Raw genomic sequence first — 19,915 nt, forward strand, 5'->3', positions numbered from 1 at the left:
CAATGATCGCGGATTAGTGAGGTCGCGGCGATTCATCGCGTTGCCAGACGTCGAGAGGCCAACGGACTTCCTACTCGGCTACATCGGCTATTAACTTGGCAGGTTTCTGAGAATGGACGTCCCAGACGCGACTGGTAGGACTGGTGTGTCCGCTCTCGACCCTTCGCCTCTATTCTTGCCCCATCACCGACCAGACGGAGACCCATGAGCTCGCATATACACACGTTTGGTATCCTATGCCTCCGAACAGGTCAGGGAAAGGCTGTAAAGCACGGCAGAGTATGACACTTTCCAGCAGCGGCTGCTATTGTTAGCGGATATATTTTCTGGACAACGCGACGGGGAATGCACCGACTGCGCGGACAACGGGTCTCGAAGGACGTGTTCGTTCGTCTGAATCGACTAAAGGCAAATAAAGAAGATTTCTGCGACGCAGATGGTGGAAGATCTTTGGAATATTAAGGAATATTTCTGCCGGGGAAAACAATTGAATGTCGAGGAAATTGGGGAAAGTGATAAAAGTTCATTGAAGTGAAAAATTCAGTGGAGAAAAGAATTAAATAAAGAGAGAAACGAAGGAAGAGATAGAAATATATTGTAAAGATTAGGGTGGTGGAGAGGAATTTATGACATGGAGGATGGAATTCGATTGGGGATAGAATTTAATGGAAGAAGATAATTTCTTTTGCGCGAGGAGAAATGAAATATTCGAAAAGTGTTATCGGGTTTTAATTATCGGAATTTTTCTAGTTATTGCTGTGTATTAATTTAGGGACAGATATTTGGACTGGGATAATTAACCTAATCAAAATATCTAGCTGAACGTTGTCCTAAATATTACACTGCGAACTTCTTTTTTCTTTTTTTTATTTATTAAAATTTACAATCCATTCTCGCATTGAGAATTTTCAGTAATTAACACTGCGAACTTAATGCGCAAACTGATACTTCTTTAACTCAGTTTGAGTCACCGACCCAGTCATATTTTTCTATGGTTAACGAATTTCTTAAACTCGAACAATGACTATGAAATCCTGAACAAAAGATCATAAGACAGAAGCGATTCAAGAATAATCGTGCTTATTTTCGGGATCGTTAAATTTTCCAAATTTATTTGACTAAGAATCCTCAAATTTCCTCAGTGAAACGAAGCATTAAGAGTTTCATTCTCAAGTAACTTTCATATTCAGAAATCATTCCCAGACGGCATACAACCAAGATTCCGAGCCAGTCAATATATTCGAAATCGGTAACAACCGAACGACAGGGACTAACAATCACGCAGAAAGATCGTGAAAGGAAAAAACCAATTTCCCGTACGTCACCGCCGTACCTCTTTTCTTTTCTGGTTCACGAAACACGCGTGGGATTGCGATGGAATAAAATTCTCATTAACTCGGAGCGAGAACGAACAGGAGTTTTCGGATGCACGAGAAAGTGAGTCACAGCTGACGGTTCTGAGATCAGCGCTGTTTCGAGGTCAGGATACGCGTGTTTAAAATGCATCGTGCGCCTTACTCCATCCTTTCTTCCCGCAATCGTTTCTTTCTGCTTTCGTTCGTACGTAAGAAGGAGAGGATGAAAAAAAAGGGTTTGACGAGTCCTCTCGCGTGTCCGTTCTTCTTTGATCGTGTTGCTTCGAAGAAGACGGGTTCACGGCGCTACCCTCGACGCTTTTGTGCGATGCGAGCCTCCTCGAAGTGCAGGATACGAACGCTTACGGTCACGCAGCGGGATACACACAGGTGCGTGTGTTTCGCAAGCATCCACTCGTAAAGCCCAAGATCTATCGGCAAACTAAGCTAAGTTACGATAAGCAAAGCTAAGTTTGAAAACATTTGCTTCGATGCATTTATACTGAAACGTTCCCATCGCTCCTGATTAAAAACACGCGATGCTTTGCTTAGTATAGCTTAATTTGACTTGCTGATGGATCTCCGGCTTAATCCACCCAAAATTCAAGCTTTTACGATTCCATCGAGACGAGTGGATTTTCGAAACATGGAGTCAGCCACGAATACAAAAGATAGGTAGCTCGAACAAGTAAATTGTTTTGAGATTTTTCGTTAGAGTTAAGGTGAAAGGGTATAAGATGTCTTTAATTATTGATAGATTATTTCAATAAAAATACAAATTCAAGAATGAAATTTTGTTTGCAACTTACCTAAGGATTAATTTATATTTTTCTTTGCCAAACATCGACATTTAACGTTACCTAATTTTGGTATCATTCTATGTAGCTGATCTAACTGTACAATTAATTCACTATACAGTTACCTGCAGCAAAGTAAAAATAGATCATTTCGGAGCGAACAGATAAAGCGTGACTAGTAAACGAGGGAGATTGAATAATCTAACAAGTTCAATGCGAGTCGATACCCTCGTCTGCAAAGATCGAACGGTGAAACAGAGTGCTCTAACGAGCGATTGCTTCTTTATTACTTCTTTTCTGAAAGATAGATCGGTTAATTCCAAAGGGGACAGGAGGTGACCAGACGAAATCGAAAGAAGTTCCGTGGCGACGAGTCTTTTCTTAGCTCGTCCCCATAGTTAATTCCATCCGCTGATAGACGTACGTTCTTATCAGTATCTTTGACCGACGACTGGCGGGTCTGTGCGGTCCAGCTAATCGACTAAATACCACAAACAGGCTACATCAGGGAAATTAGAACCTCCCATTCATATACTGCATGGGAACTTAAATTTAACACTTCCGGAGTTGCTGATGTAATATTACGTTTTCTTTTTCAGATATGATTAGTTATGGTTGTGTTGTTCATGTTCGTAAAAATGCGTCATAGGGACCGTAAAGAAAGTCATAAAAGTCTTTGCGTCTATTCAGTATCATAGTTTTCAGTTGAGATAATATACGTTGAACTAGGTTGATACGTATCGATAAACGTACGTGCCGTTTTCAGTTTCAACAGCAACAATTTTTTTAAAATTCTGCCGAATAACTTTTTGATAAACTCCCTTCACATTTTCTGCGATTCTTTCTTCGATTTATGTTTCAATGTGTTTCACATGTGTTCTGCAAGATTTAGGCCAGGACTCCATTTATCGCAGTACTATTCAGCGAATTAATGTCCGAAGAATTAGATCCCATCCTATGTAACAACATCTAGAAGCAGTCTGCACGTTCATATCGAATTGACGTTACAGGATCAATAACGTACTTGATCTAACACTTTTGCCCAACGAATATATTCAATCTTGCTCGATTTTATCTCGCAACTAGCTCTAAATTATCAAAAAGAAAGAAAAAGAAATTCGAGCAATGAAACTATTAGAAGAATTAAACGATAGATCGAAGTGTGCCGAGAACAATGAATCCCATAGCGTTCGATCACTGTCATCCTCCTCGTGTCCGGGGATGAAATTACGATGATCGTCGATGAATAGTCGCGAGCAATAAAACCAACGAAACGTTCAGTTACGCGCGATTGAATCGAGAGCTCTCTCTTGCGGCTTCCACGCATCGAACCTCTTTAACCGTAGAATGTACATATGTATAAACACAAGCGGTTTCCATGTACGCGACCGACTAAAAAGAAATCGACATCCAAGTAGACTTTTAATCGCGATCGCGATTAAACTCTGAACAATCTCTTGCAACGGTTCTGTTACGCGCTCGTTTAATTAGACGCGCACTATTTCTGTAGCATAATCGACGCTATGAATTCCAAAACTACGCAAATTCACTAATCGATATTTCGCAAAAATCAGTTATTATTTATCTTCTTTAATTCGTTGTTATACTGCGGACATTTATGGAAATTCATATTTTTACGAATTTCATTAGAAATATGGAATCTCTTTTATCTAGTAAATATTATGATAGATGTTATACTTTATATACGTTCTATTACGTATTTTTGTATTTTATGTAATTTTGTATTTTATGTAAATGCGACAAAATTTGAAGTTTATTCATTATTAATCTTGTTTATTTTTTCTTATGACGAAATTTCAATTCCTTCTTGTAAATAATTTTTATGACACTCTTCGAAACGCATATACCAGTGAGAGAGAAACGATCGAACTTTATTACTTGATACAATAGATTATTTAAAAATACAAAGATTTAAAAAGAGCACGGTCAAGGGATGAGATTTCTGTATTATTTTAAACGTTATTAGATAGCTAAATAGCGTAAGCAAGCTGAAAACAATTATATCGGTCGTAATCTAGCGTCAAAAATGGAATCGTGCTGTTTTAGAATTCGTGGCTTCAATTTTCTGTACGAGTCCGGGTTGGAGAAATGTTTCTCGAAGCGGACATGAACTCGGCCGGTTTTTAGATTTTAATCCGGGAAACGGTCCACCACGATAAACGACAGATAACCCATGGCGGTAGAGAAGTTTTCCCCGCTCGTCTACGATTTAATCTGTCGAGGTAGAGCAGCGCTTATCTATCGGCCGTTATCGCGCGGCCCAGAGCCTGAACCTTATCTCGTGGAAACGGACAGGTAAACCCATGCTCCACACAGCGTTGCCCGTGAGAGAGCGACGATTAGAAACCGGAGTCAAGAAACTTGGCTGAGAGGCACGAGAATTGTCTGACTTGATTTTGAGTACGGTATTAGGTTATGACTAGATTAGATATTTATGCGTTGAGATATGCAACATTTGAAAGTGTGCGAATGGCCAGAATGCACGTAATGCGCGATAATATACGTAGTATTTAAAGGAAAGGTCTTGCCTTACTATAATATTTGGCGAATGAAATAAATTTCTATTTAGGTTTGACTTTTTTTACAAACTTATTAAAGTTTCTATTAAAAATGTATAAATTGTTCGGTTTGATTACTCTGGTAGTTGTTACGGTATTGAAATGGAGCTACATCTGTATAAGCTTGAATTCTCATCGAGCAATGCAGTGTATGAAATATTACATGTAAATATTCAATAGTGCTTGTCACGCGAACGTAAGATAAATTCATCATAGTGTTATAAACGGTATTAAAGACGTCAAAACAAGCCTCGATCATTTGCTTACCAACGAATCGTCCAAGCAATTAAAGGATGATCGAGCAATTAAAGTTAGAAAAGAACTAGTCGTAACCACACGCTTTCCACACAATGTAAACCGCGATTAACATATCTAATAGAGTCGCGGTTTCGACACTCATCGGCCACGGAGCAACGACACTTTGGATTATTAATCGCACTCGCGTCGTTTGGAACACGTTGCATGTTCGTCACAGGAGAATTATCGAGGCCTCTTCACTACTATTCTATATACCAGAGTGAACTTTTCATGGAGAACGGTGCAACGATGGGATTCTATTGGAAGGATGCAGTTGAAAATGTCTCGTTTCTCTTAGTGGAACAGAGATACACGAGAGTAAAACCAAAGATGATCTCGAAATTTAAATCGGTGGACAAATAATATAAAACATCTCGTGCCACTTTTCTACAGATTTCCTCGGTCGCAAATATTACAGTATAGTATCTGTAATAGCACCGAATTTAGATTTACATTTTCTATCTTCAAAAGAAAGATGCAAATTACACGGTACATCAGTCTCCATGGCTAATTGATTTCCAGATAAATTACAGTGTTCGAATCCGTGTCGATTCTTCTTCTTTCAGTTAGGTTCGCGTTAATCGAGCAAACCCTACTTTCCCGGTTTTCCAATTAGCCCGTTTCAGTGGTGGTTCTTTTTACTCTACATTCCCTGACGAAGAAGTCGAGCGATCGATATTCCAGGAATTCCTTTTGGCATCCAATCTGAATCTCGTGAAAGTCGCTTGTTTTTAATCGTTTCGACGTCTTTCCTCGTCTCGACCGATTTTATCCCGATTTGTTCTTCTTTTTCTGCTCGTACCACGAACCAGAGGCATGATCGAGGCGTCACACGGTGCACCGTTTGTCATTTCGTAGCCTCCCGGTATAGCGGAAGGCGTCGCGTCGCGTCGCGTCGATGTAAATACTGCAGCCGTAGGCGAGACTCGGTAGGGTAACTTTCTCTCATTCTTCAGGGTACAAAATAACGATTATTGCGCGTGACTCGTCGAAACCAAAACGGTCACATGTACTCTCTCTGCGTTATCTTTTTCCCTTTTTCCCTCGGCCTCTTCTTTCGCTACTCGTTCTTGCGAGACCAGACTCTACACGCGGCCGTTCCTTTTCATCGATCGCGACAGCCTTAAGATTCATTTAACTTTAATTAAAGCGTGTTATGAAACATTTTACAAGAAAATATTGCGTAACGCTTAAAAAAAAAAAATTCTTCCCATAAATATAATTCTACGGCAATTTTGTTTTCACGATTAAATGTATCTTCGATATTATCAAAATATCGATGGTAAACCTGTCGTACGAAGGAACTTGGTGTCAGAACGAGAACGAAAGCGGCGTAAATGAAAAACGGTGTTTCCCCGGCCAGTATCTCGATTCGGGTCAGCCAGTCGGCGACGGGGTACCAATTTACGAGGACGCAGCATGGCCCAGGAGCAAGAGAGCGCAACGGAGAACGGAAACAGCGACTGGGGAGACCAGGACAGGTGGCCCCTGGTGCGGACGTCGCGTCGTTCTGCTCCGTTCCCTCGGCTCGTGAGCGGGCTTTAATCGCGCTCGTTCTCGCTCTGTTGCTCGGCTACGTCGTATTTTATCGCCGTCCCGTTGATACTGTTCGAACACCAACGTACCAACGAAGCCAGAAAGAGAGGAAGAGCTTGGTTCGTAAGCAGAGGGGAAGGTAGAACGGGGACAGGCTGGATTTAACGATTTGCGATGGTTCCAGTGGAAGAATCAATCGAGAATGAATTTAAATATCACGGAGGTATTCTATATTTATTCGTTTGTGCAGAATTTTTCTCTTCTCTTGTCTTCTTAACGATGAACGGTTCTATCGAATTGCTTTGAGCCACGAAGCTTTTTCAGTCAAAGTTGTCAAAGTCCAAAAAGAATTGTTCGATATACTTTAATATATTATTCGATAATGTTGCAGAAAGACGAATGGCAAGAAATCATCATTCTCAATTACTTATTTATTAAAATAAGAATTAGTATTCTTAGATCGTAAGTCATTTGATCATTTAACTTGGAAAAGACAGGGACGCAATCGATTAGAACCTCTATGACGAAACAGCGCCGACGTGCCGATACTTGACAGATAGTTTGAGAAATACCTGCTTTACCTCTAACCGTGTTACCCTGTATCTATAACACCATGAATCGTTCTTTCGATTCTATTTGCCGCTATAAAATCGAAACGCAAAAGTACGACGCTGCGACTGGTTCGGCACTGCAGAGTTCGCCAAAGGGTGAGGAATGCGGAACCGTTTGCCGATATCGACACGCGTCAATGGCTGCATGCGTAACCACACTGTAACTAAACGATTAAAATTGGATTGAAAAGAATCGTAAGGAATAAAACGACGTTAGACTTCCATGATCAAAGTGTATGTACGGTTTCCTGGTTGCTGTCGATAAGAAATCAGGTCATTTTCCACGAAAGCGTCGACGATGCGGCATCGTAATTCTCGCGGTTTGCGGAATAATTGGAGAAAGTTGAAAAGCGGCTGGAGGCCTGCCCTATGATCCTGCAAGAGAAAAATTCGAATACTAGAAAAAGGAAAAAAAAAAAAAACAAGAAGCATTCACAAAGCTCCGAGAGAACTCCTACTCGATCGAGCCTTTTGATGTTTCGAAGAACCGTCACGGTCTAGGAAACGTGGGAATAATAGATGCCGGATTTATACGGGTCGCGGCGCACCGAGTTCTCTCCTATGTTCAACCACGATGCTCGTTCTCACCTTGTTAGATCGAGCGGGTGCAGGGGCGAGTAAAAAACCGACGAGCCGAAGAAGACCATTAAATTACAATACAAAATGTCAGCAAGTAAAACGTGTCTAGATCGTGACTATCGTCGCTAAACGGAAAAAACGTGGGCTTAATATACCCGAGAGCGCCTCCGTCGATCGAGTTTCTTCTTCGAGCACCGACAAAAACTGCTGTTCTCGCTTAATCTGCGATAGCAGAAGCGAATGAAAAAAAAGGATCACGGAACGAATCTGTGTCGTTCGTCTCGTAAACGTCCAGGAAAAACGTGCTTAGTCGTCCTTGTTCGACTAATCGACGTGTCTTCGTTGGAGAAAAAAGTCGCTAGGATGTTTTATTTATCGAGTTGTTTTCGATCGGTGCACAAAAGCGTTGGGAGATATACCGTTCGTACAGAAGAAACGACAGATTTCAAATCAGTTTATTTGTCAAAACAACATGATATGGAATAGTAGTAAATTTTAAGGTAAATAAAAAATTAGCGTTTGTAACGTCATTTTCCCTGCTTTTCAATTTATGGAGTTAGCTATATACAAATGCGTAAATATCCGCAGTTTATATATAAATTTCAAATAACGTAACGTGGTATATTATTGAGAAAGTGTATTGAATCGTCTGCAAATTATCGATTAAATGTATAATATTTCAAATAAACCAAGTGGTGTTAAAACGAAGTTTAATATGCGCCAATCTAATGGGTATAACTTGTACGCCAAGACAGCCAGCGCAATTAACGAGACACTAGATCACCATTAATTAAATATACATAGCCAGAAACGGAGAAGAAATCGCCAGACGGAAGAAAGGAAAAAGTGTACATCTTATGGACGTTTCCTCGACCTTCGACTTCTCCTCGGCTCTCGGAACTCCTCTCTTTCTGTCTATAAATCTCGCGAGAACTGCCGATGCGGAGAGGATGGAAACTGGATATACACGCGGCGGAAACGCGTGAGTCAGTGATGCCTCCGGAGAAAACGACATCGTTGTACGAGTTTACCGTGGAAGCGACTGTGCGATCCTCTCTCTCTCTCTCTTTCTCTTTCTCTTTCTCTCTCTCTCTTTCTGCGTCTCTGCTGGGTGCGTTGACCCAGCTTACGGTAACCCAGGCGGTGTGTTGCACCTGCCTCGACGTGGACTTACCGGGATAAAGGGTCGTGCGACCCGAATTACTTCCTTCTTTCAACGTTCGCCGCGTCATTCCATCTGTGTAACCCGCGAAATCACGCTTCGACTCGAGCTACTCGGTCAACTGCCAGAGGTTGCCTTTAGATTGGCAAGAGGTTGTCCTGGATTACGGTATATGTGAATGAACCGTCGTACCACCAACATGACTGGGGAAACGTCGTTTATAGGTTTGGTTCTCTTGGGAGAGACTTTAACGGGCGCTGGAATCTATAGACAGCCATCAGTTGCTGTTTCTCCATAATATGTTCTTTTAATATTGGTACCGTGACATTTTCAATACTTCTCAAAAGAACTCTATTAACTCTTTCCAAGTAACAAGTTGGTTCTTGTAATATGTAGCGAGCGTAGTTCGCTCAGGCGCTAAAAGGTCATAGGACGAGAGGTTAAGCAAAAAATCTTCATGTTTCTCGGAACATAGACCATTGTGCCATTTAATGGACCTAGATTCGCTGCATTCTCGCCCCTAACTGTTCAATTACACAGAGTGATCGCAACAGTACCGCCCACGTATTAACTGCCTCAACTGCTCACCATGATCGTATTAATCTACAATTTGCATAGCTTGACCCGTTCAACGCATCCTGAGTTTTCTACCTCTTCTTCGCGAACGTCGAATCGCCTCTAAAATCCTTATGGTCCTCTTGGTACTCCTGATAGTAAGTATATAATAAGATTGTGAATCAAAGGATTAGGAAGACACACCGATTGATTTACGGTAGCTGTAAAAAGTAGCAAAAATTTTGTTTCAATATACATACTAGGAAGAAAGAGACAATTTTAAATTAACGCTGTACAGTCTCCCGAATCAGATCGAATTCTTATATTCCGAATTACTGTTTCAATTCTTGAAGTACAGAAACATTAACGCTCGATCAATCTTACAATCTCGCTATAACTCTTGCACTAAGAGTACCAACGAGTCGATCGAGAAGAACAAACTTCGATACGAACATAAACATAATTTTGCCTGTCGTGGAAAGGATCCATCGGAACCATTAACCTGGCGCTGCCATAAATTTCATGGTATATGACGTACGGTACAAGGTACGGCACACGAGCCAATGCTACATGGAATCGATCGAGGATCAGGAATAGAAGCGCCAGCAGGTTCCGCGTGTGCTTCGTGTACACACGCAGCAAGAATGAAAAAGACGAAGGAGAGGGCACGCGAGGAGGTCTTCTTCTCTTGACCTCACTTTCTAGAATCCTTTAAGTATATGGCGCCTTCCCGGCCACGGCTCGTTTATCCATTATCGATGAACGAACCGCACCGCTTCCCTGACACACGACGTGTCTCTACTAACCGAGATACCGGTATGCCCTGTGCAGATTCTTCGTGACAGATGGTCTCTCTGGCTGTCAAACTCGCGAACTCGTTGTTAAGTGGAACATCGATCTGCGTCTCACAAGGAAGTCGCGGCCTCTTCGACGTACCGTTTTTTCCCGTTTCGCTTCCCCTTCCTCCTATTCTCGAACCACGCACGAAAATGGTTAACAAGCGTTTTTACTGTTATTACAGTTCTTCTTAGGGAACGTCTGCGTCTTCTTGGGGGAAACGTTTCACTCCCAGGATCATATCGTAGACGATAACGTGAGAATTTAGATTTGATGGAGATAGGATACAGTTTGCATTCCGGTTACAGGATTTGTTGCTGATTTTAGAGTTCTAGATTCCACCTAGCGTTAAAGCAATAGTAACGTATGATTGTTTCGATATTATTTATACTATGATAAAATTTCATCCCTTATAAAATTGATTCGATCTCTTTGGATATGTATAGTAATACACATGTAACATATTTAGTAGTAATGTACGCGTTGTACCAAATGAGTAAATTTTCTTACAGATCTGGCCCAGATTCGAGCACTGGTGGAGTCCACGGGTATGTTAGGTGGATCAACCTGTCCATCCTGCGAGATGCCATTCGACAAAGGGAAGAAACGTCGATTGATCGATTCTTGCGGTCACGAACGTTGCTATTCCTGCTTGTTTCGCAGCGAAGCTTGTCCACTTTGCCTTCGAGCCGACTTCAACGACGACGACGAGGGACCCTTCAGGGAGGGGTTTACCGGCTTCTCGGGGCCCATGTCCATCCTCGCGCCCACGGATGGCTGGATCGATGAGTCATCAACGGTGAACTCTCTCTGTGGTAGCCCCAGACCTCGTACGAAAGTCACCACGAGAGCCAATCTTCCTTCAAGAGTCATGCACGTAAGCATATTGTCATCGTCCCCTTGGAATCGAGTCGAGTAACACTTTCTTACGCGGATGCCCGATTCCTTGAAACATACCTCTCTACCATTGGAATGTCTAGGTCATTTGCTCGCTATTGTTCGATGTTGTTCCCTCTGGTTGATTGCATTCGAGTAAATTCTAGAAAGAAACGACGTCGATTAGAATGTTGTTTAGAAACTATCTTCTTCCAATACGCAACGTTTTCTGACAAGTTTTTAACGAATGGATCGTTCGTTTCATAGTTGTAGAAAACTTTATGTATAGTCACAAAATGTAAAGCGTTCGGTATTCAGAAAAAATTGGAATTAGAACTCTACTTTGGATTGGTCGAAGAAAAAGTGAAGATTAATTAGTGGTCCTTTTGCTTGGTTCGTTTTGTTCAGCAAGAAGAGAGGGATGAAAGTGTCTCTTCTATGGCGATGGCTAAGGGTTTGAAGAACAAGCCACCGGCACTTCCGGAGTCTTCGTCGCAAGGTCGACAGAAGCTTCAGATGATGACGCAGAGTATGTAGATCAATATATTTTAAATTAATATTAATGCATATTAAAATATATTACGTTCTGATTTCTTCGATTTCTTTCAAGCAACAAAACCAACAGAATTTTTCAATTCAGTCGGTCTAATAAATCGATAAACACAAGATGTAATGAAAGATCTTCATTACAGGTTGTCCAACCCCACCGAATCAAAGGAAGAGGTTCTTTCTAAACCCAAAGGTCCTCAGGAGCTCGTTCGTTCCCCAAAGATCATCCAGACGAGGAACATCGTCGCCAGAACCAGTCGCAAACGACAATCCTTCCGCCTTGTCAGGTAACATTCGACTTTAAATCATACTTAACAACTACTAATAAAATAGATAACCGTGTAACACAATAGGGAGGAAGCTTCCTTTATTATTAATGATAAACCAACATGGGTGTAGCTTGGATGGCCTCTTCTTGGGAGGGGAAGTCTCGATGGCCGGGTGTAGTGCTGGGGAAAATCAAATCGTTGTGGAGCAACAGTCAAGGGACGGCAAACGATGGGCTGAACCAGCTCATCGACCCGAGGATCAAAGTCACAGGCAGGGAGAACGCTTTAGAAACCGAGTGTGCATCTTCTCGCGCGTTTAGAATCGATGAAACGTATATGCACAGGCTGCTCGATTGACACTCGTTTCACTATCCAGTAATTTCTTGGTACCCACTGGCACTTTCCTATCCTCCCTCACACTTCCGGTAGAACACTAGCAGAGTTTGAAGCATGCACGAAACGTCGATTTAGTTCGACAACATCGCGTGGTGTGTTTGTAGCACGAATTGCTCCCCTTTCAGATTGGACACGTTTAGTGCGACAAAAACAGAAAAAAAGTAAACAAATCTTCGCAGAGGAGTGGTCGAGATTTTTTATGGGTGTGACGTAGATTAAATTATTGATACATATAATTAGACATAATTAAGCTATTTAAAGAACTTATTATTTATTTTTATTATTTACCATCGCCAATTTGATTCTGCGTCACACTAATTGAGAATTAACTGCGATAAAATTCAATACGGAGATGAAACCAGTATCTGGTGGATTCTGCATCTTGAAAACACGTGTTCCCATGTGGTTTTTATTTATGCATCGTTCTTCCCATTCAACCATCATTCACTCCATCTAACAACCAAATGTTTCTTTCTTTCCTCAGACGATGAAGGAGGTTGCGTGAAACCGTTGTCCTCCAAGACGAGGAAGTCATCCCAATCGGACCTCCACATGAGGCTAGGTCTCCTTCTTGGCTCAAATCACACTCGAGCAAGCAGCAGTGTAGACACAACAGATCTACCTGGCGTTTCCAATCGTTCCAGTACAGGTGCATGCCAATCCAGGATCCCTATTCAGGGTCATGATAGTTCAGCAGCTTCGTTTAGCAGTCTGACCAGCTTCGAAACTCAAACTCTAGCCTCTACGAATACGAGTCCAGTCTCTACTTTGACTGGAACGTCCAGCGAAGCTGAAGCTGCTGCAGCCTTGAGGTGTCCAATTAAGCCTAAGACAAAGGTCAAAGGGAAGAGCAAGTCCAGAGACTGTGACAGTGCTGGAAGCTTGGCTTCCATTTCTACGTCGATTTCTGCATCTACGTCTATGTCGATGTCCATGTCTGTCTCCGTTTCGGGCTTGTCAAATGGCAGCTCAAGCCCCCTTACCCCTAGAAGACATTCCGTGAACGCCTCGCAACCTGGCCAGAGTGATGAACTTGGCCAATTTAAGAATAGACGTTCCTGCGCCAGGAGATCGGCCAGGGCTGGGAACATCAAGGGCGCCGTCGACACGAAACGTAAGTTTTGGAAACACGAATTGGAACTTTGAAGCAGAGATAAGAATAAATTCTTTGAACGAGCCTCGAATAAAACTTGGGAATAAAACAAAGTTATTTCTTTTTTAGTACGCTTCATACAACACCACGCAACGCAATTGACGCTGAAGCCCTTATTCTTCGAAGTACCTCTATTAGAAGCTGATCCACTGTTCACCGGTCGCCAATGGCTACTGCAGGAACTAGAATCGGTGGTGAACGGGTCCAGTCCTGGAGTTTTGATTTCTGGATCCCCTGGAACGGGAAAGACCGCGCTAGTTTTACAATTGGTGGAGCATAGCTGCTTTGGAAGGAGACGCGAGCAGCCTCTTCCCTCGGAGATCAGCGAAGAAGCCGATGAAAAAGAGAGAATTGGATGTACCTCAACTTTACACGCTAGTATTCGTTATACTAATGAGAAGGTACATGAAAATTTGTAATTTCCTTTCTTTTTATGGATAGCAAACAAACAATTGGTAGAACTCGATAAATAATTGGTAAAAATTCTGTTCTTCAGGTTCGAGAATTAGCGTCACACGTAGTAGCGTATCATTTCTGTCAAGCGGATAATAACAGTACCTGTTTGGTACCAGACCTGATCCATTCTTTGGCTGCACAATTATGCCAAGCTCCCCAACTCATATCCTATAGGGAGTATTTGCTCTCCGAACCCCATATACAGGGGTCTTTGTCACAAAGGGAGTGCACTGTCGATCCAGATCTCGCGCTGTCAAGGGGTATTATCGAACCTTTGTTGACGTTGAAGAAAACTAATAGACTGCCTGACACCAATATGGTAAGCAAAAGACTTTTTTTATGAGGTTAGTTGTAGAACAGTTTTAATCGCAAAGCGATGTATGTTTTCTTTGATGAAAAAGAAGATAGTATTTTTAACATGTTAAAGGTATAACGTTGTGTTATCAGGTGATATTAATCGACGCCGTGTGCGAAGCAGAATACCACAGACCAGACCGAGGCGACACAATAGCGTCTTTTCTAACGAGGCACGCTCCCAATTTTCCTAGCTGGTTAAAAATCGTTTGCACAGTAAGGACGCAACTACTTGAATGCGCCAAACAGCTACCTTACACCAGAGTGTCTCTAGACAGAGGTGCCAATGATAACACCGGAAGCAACGTAACTAGGGATCTATCCGACTATATTGGATACAGATTAGCTCAAAGTCCTGCGATTCAGACGAACGTCACAGCATCGGTGAATGGAAAGGCAGAATCGTCGTGCAGCGCGAATCAAACGAGATTTGCCTCGCATCTGCTCGCGTTAGCCAGAGGCAGCTTTCTCTTCGCAAAACTGACGCTCGATCTTATCGAGAGTGGTCACTTGGTGGCAAAGTCTGCCAGCTACAAGGTGAATAAAATCTTATCTGCCGATGTATCTCAATTTTATCTTCTTCTTTTTTTCTTTTTTTATTGATCAAGAACAACATTGGAACATAAGTTTGGAATTTGTGTTTCAGGTACTGCCAGTTTCTTTAGCGCAGATTTTCCAACTACACTTCAACCTCAGGTTCCCTACAGCGACATCTTTTGACAAGGTTCAACCTCTATTAGGCGTCTGTTTGGCTGCTTTATATCCTCTGACTTTACCAGAAATCTTCTACTCGGTGAACTCTCTGAACACGAACCACTTCGTTTCATGGGAGGATTTTCTGCAGAGATTCAAAGTAAGTTTCTCTTATAAACGAGATAAATTTTGTAACAACCGGAAAACGAATTCTATAATAAAATTATTCGTCATTTGCTGTTGCTGCCTTTAAGTGGACCACGTAAGTCTCTTCTCCGTCATAACGAGACAAATCTCTTATAATATACTCTTTGTATACTTGTGCAATTACTTTTTGCTGTGTCGCAAAGGATATATTATACGAGTTAAATACCTTTTCAAATAATCAACTGAGCAACTTTCAACCAGAGTACCTTAATATTTTTTTGTGAAGAATGGAAAGATATGTTAAGTAGTGCATAAAATAATCATATCGAACGTTGAGCATCACTGTTTTGTAAGAATTATTTAATTGTACGGGAGAATGTTTATTCTCTACAACGATCCAATGCTCTCTTACTGAATCGCAACCCGCCCATTCGTTATACGACAACCTCTTCATCTCTTGCTATCAGATGCTCTCTGGATTCCTCGTGAAACGTCTGGACAACACCTACATGTTCTTCCATCCGTCGTTCAGAGAATGGTTGATGAGAAGAGACGAGGGCGAATCGACCAAGTTCCTCTGCGATCTGAGGCTCGGCCATGCAGCCATTGCATACAGGTTGTCCCGCCTTCAGGCACCGCTAGACGGTGATAAAGCCCTCGAATTAGGTCATCACATACTCAAGGCGCACGTTTACAGAGGCGTTGCTCCGTGTTGGCCTTCGCGCGATCTACAGGTAACCACCTGTTCTCACATTTGCATTTGTTACAACGATCCGTTACGATAGAATCGATTAAGAAATCTGCCACTTTTGTACCTTTGATTAGGCCATCTGGTTAGCATCGTCCACGGAATGCGTCTCTTCGGCGTTGTGTACGCTGAGGAATATTTACAGCCCGAACGTTAAGGTGTCGAGGTTGCTTTTGCTGGCAGGAGCATCTCCGAATCATGTCACCGAATACCTGGGCAACGCTCCAGCCCTTTGCATGTACGCCCATGAGGGTTCAGTGGAAATGGTTTCTTTGCTGTTGGAGTTTGGAGCTGATGTTGAATTAACAAACAGCCAGGGCTGCACGGCACTCTCGTTGGCCGCTGCTCGTGGTCATTGCGATGTTGTCAGAAGGTAAGCTAAGTGCGAATAATTCAGTATGATTTTCGATCGCGTATAGGATGGTACGAATGTAATAATAGTTATACAAAAATTCATACTAAAGATCCATACAGAGCGTACAATAAAAGATCCAAACCCTGATTTAGGTTAGCCGCTGCTGGAGCTTCGCTAGGCCACACGGACATGGCAGGACAGTGTCCTTTGGTTCACGCGGCGAGATACGGAAGATTATCAGTGGTTGGTTATCTCTTAGCCTGCGATTGGGTAATTCCAACCAACGTAAGCGAAATCGAAGGTTCGCAAGAAATAGGCAGAGAGGAAGCTGCTCAACAAGCTGTGGTTGCTGCAGCGGCTCAAGGCCACGAGTCCATTGTCGAATATTTATTAGACATGGCCGAAGTGATCGTGGATCGGCCTGACACTTTGATAGGAGAGACTGCTTTAACTATTGCTGCTGCAAATGGTTCTACCATTACTGTATCGGCGTTACTGGCTCGAGGAGCGAGTCCAACTGCTGTGAACGCGAAGGGATTGTCACCTCTGATGCTGGCTGCGAGAGAAGGACACTGGGGTACAGCTGAAAGACTTCTGCAAGGTTAATATCAAAAATTATTCTTAATTCTGTTACGTTTTTCTTCAGCCATATTCGACTCGATTGAATGTTTGTAACATCGAAGGATATAATAACGCGCGGAAGTTTCTGGCCAGATAGATTTTTCACTCAAAGGAAATCATTTTGATGATACGATTACAGGGACGCTCTCAAGTAGCACCGATGCCATTCTGGATGATGCGGCATCTCTTCTGGACCAACGGGATCCAGCTGGTCGCACCGCGTTAATGTTAGCTGCCTCGGAAGGTCACACAAATTTAATCGAATTATTTTTGGACAAGGGTTCCGTGTTGGAAAGCAGAGATAAGGAAGGTCTGACTGCTCTCTGCTGGGCTTGCGTAAGAGGAAGACTAGCTGCTGTACAGAATCTGATTGATCATGGCGCTGATGTGAACACTAATGATAATACTGGGAGAACTCCTCTGGACTTGGCTGCTTTCCAGGTAAGATTATTTCACATTTATCTGTTATCTACGTTTATACATTTGTGGGAATGGTATTTCAAAGTGTACAGATATTGCAACGTCGCACGGATAATATCTAATATATGTAAAATATCGAATGCAAAGAATCCGAAGAAAAATGGAATATCGAAAAAAAGACGTAAAATTTGTTAAACTGCCGATCTATTAGCTGCAATGCGATTTATTATTATCGGATAGGGATTTGAAAACTCACAATTCCGTAATGTCGCGGTCAATATTTTCCCAGGGCAATCCAAAGCTCGTGCAATTGTTGCTCGAGAAAGGAGCAGCGGTCGAGCACGTCGATCTGCACGGAATGCGACCTTTGGACCGAGCGATCGGATGTCGAAACATACCGGTGGTGCAGTGTTTCCTCCGCCGCGGGGCAAAATTGGGCCCCGCCACTTGGGCAATGGCCGCTGGAAAACCCGACGTCCTATTAATTTTATTGAACAAACTTCTCGAGGATGGAAACGTGCTGTATCGAAAGAATAGATTGAAAGAAGCATCGCACAGATACGCGTACGCTCTTCGAAAGTTCCCAGCATCGCCGGAAGAGGACTGCCAGGGGCAGGAGCAGGGTCACATGATGCTGCAACTGCAGACGTTTGCGCAACTTCGGCTGAATTTCTTGCTCAACCTCAGTCGATGCAAGCGCAAGATGAATGTGAGTAGTTGCGTATATTGAACGAACTAGGTTTCCTAATACTTTCATTCATAGTACAGCTGAGCTATTTATAGATATACGTATAATGTTACGCAACTTTGTTTCCCTTTTTTTCCCTATCGTAACAAAGCAGCTTTTGAATGGAGTTGTTCCAAGATTATGATATATGTAGAGTAGAATCTTTAGAGAATTTAGAGAATAGAATTAAGTAATTTATGATCAAATTGTTTTCGTCTTTTATCCAAACAGGAATATGCGGAAGCAATCGAGCTCGCTGACGAAGCTCTGAAAGTTCGCCCAGTATCATACGAAGCATTCTACGCGAGAGCAAAGGCACGAGTCGATTCAGACCTCTTGGAAGACGCATTATCGGACGTTCAAGAGGCACTACAGATTGCACCGCCACAAAATCGACAGGATAGACGCGTCCTTGTGGCTCTGAGAGAAGAAATAGTATCCAGACTAGACGGGGTAGGGACCAGCAAAGGATCGATTGATTCCGCCAACAGATCTCGTCTTCGAGCTTCGGTCGACACACTCACAGAGTTGTAATATTACTGTTTCTGTCGTAAAAGACTTCCGGTTTGTTAAAAAGAATGCTCCTTTAGTGAGGAGAATGACTATAGTGCAAATTCAAGAAGCTTTGCATGCGTATTTAAGTTACGAACTGATCTTTCCTCAACTGAACTCGCGATTCCTCGAAGATTTTTTAAACGAAAGATATACGATGACCATATAAGATTTGTTCTTGAAATGTTCGAAAGCAATTCGAAGTAAGTAAAAAGTATTTAAAGTATTTAAGTTATGAGTTGATATTTTCTCAAGTAAACTCACGATTCCTGCAAGATTTCCTTAACGAAAGATATATACGATGACTGTCGTAACTTAAGATTTGCTTTCGAAATGTTTGCAAGCAATTCGAAATAAATAAAGTATCTCGTTTTCTTTCCTTTTTTTTTTTTTAATTTATACGACTCGTTGCGTACGTTATACGTATTCGAAGAAATATTCCTCCACCTTGCGTTTTCTTGATTAATCTCGAAAATCAGCAAGGATTTACAAGCTCTTCGTCTTTATTCTCTGTGCAATTGTATTGCATGACCGTGTTAGGGTTTTTATACGATGTTCAATTCGATGTTGAATCGAATACAGAGTTTAATATATATATTATATATACACATTTTTCTATATATATAGTAAATATATATATAAATATTTGTATTATATTACGCATATGAGAAATTGGTTTTTAGTGTCGTTGTAATTTAAATCAAAGTTATTTAATTATTTCCTCCTCTCTGTTTCTTTCAGTATTTTCTTTTTAATATACTATATCGGAAAGTATACGTAAACGGAAAAAAAAGAAATGCGCCCATGAAAGAGAATTCTGATATTCCAGCGTTTTAAATATGTTACACAGCCATTAAATTCAAAATGGCTATTTTTTTCCACGCGTACGAAACGCAACGATCTCGCTGACGTATTTATAATGCACTCGCTTGCCAAGCATTTAATTTACACCTATTCCTCTGTAACCGGTTATAATCCAAACGAAAGATCGATAGTGTCCGAATTTATATTAGACGAAGTCTGCGACAATGTTGCACGGACTCAAAACCACGATATTATTCGTCTCCGTCTTGGAGCACAGAGGTTCGAAATAAATCAACTTTTTATTGAAAGACACTCGTTCGTTATTTCGTCCCCCTCGTACGTCGATAAGACAGCAGCGTTGTTTGAGTCAACCAAACTTCGACATCTTAACATTCAAACTCGAATCGCAAGACAAATTTCACAGCTTGACTCGAACGTTCTATCGACTTAAATAATCCTGCTTTATTCTAAGAATATTAGGAAAGAG

The 19,915-nt window shown here is 41.8% G+C and overlaps 1 protein-coding gene across 2 annotated transcripts in view; it reads left to right on the forward strand.

Annotated features, from left to right (window-relative positions):
- The window catches only part of rols (zinc-RING finger and ankyrin repeat domain-containing protein rolling pebbles), a 42,326-nt gene extending 22,590 nt beyond the window's left edge, over window positions 1-19,736 (forward strand). For both annotated transcript variants that reach the window (XM_076624596.1, XM_033347419.2), the window contains 15 exons: window positions 10,821-11,185; window positions 11,593-11,713; window positions 11,877-12,020; window positions 12,133-12,273; window positions 12,883-13,512; window positions 13,621-13,952; window positions 14,048-14,326; window positions 14,455-14,898; window positions 15,008-15,214; window positions 15,669-15,935; window positions 16,027-16,322; window positions 16,457-16,905; window positions 17,065-17,366; window positions 17,635-18,054; window positions 18,304-19,736. In XM_076624596.1, the coding sequence (XP_076480711.1) occupies window positions 10,821-11,185; window positions 11,593-11,713; window positions 11,877-12,020; window positions 12,133-12,273; window positions 12,883-13,512; window positions 13,621-13,952; window positions 14,048-14,326; window positions 14,455-14,898; window positions 15,008-15,214; window positions 15,669-15,935; window positions 16,027-16,322; window positions 16,457-16,905; window positions 17,065-17,366; window positions 17,635-18,054; window positions 18,304-18,606 (4,700 nt within the window). In that variant the 3' untranslated portion in view covers window positions 18,607-19,736. The remainder of the gene's footprint in view (window positions 1-10,820; window positions 11,186-11,592; window positions 11,714-11,876; window positions 12,021-12,132; window positions 12,274-12,882; window positions 13,513-13,620; window positions 13,953-14,047; window positions 14,327-14,454; window positions 14,899-15,007; window positions 15,215-15,668; window positions 15,936-16,026; window positions 16,323-16,456; window positions 16,906-17,064; window positions 17,367-17,634; window positions 18,055-18,303) is intronic.
- Window positions 19,737-19,915: the final 179 nt, after the last annotated feature.

Source organism: Bombus vancouverensis, chromosome 15 (assembly GCF_051014615.1).
Source record: "Bombus vancouverensis nearcticus chromosome 15, iyBomVanc1_principal, whole genome shotgun sequence".
NCBI classification, from domain to species: domain Eukaryota; kingdom Metazoa; phylum Arthropoda; class Insecta; order Hymenoptera; family Apidae; genus Bombus; species Bombus vancouverensis.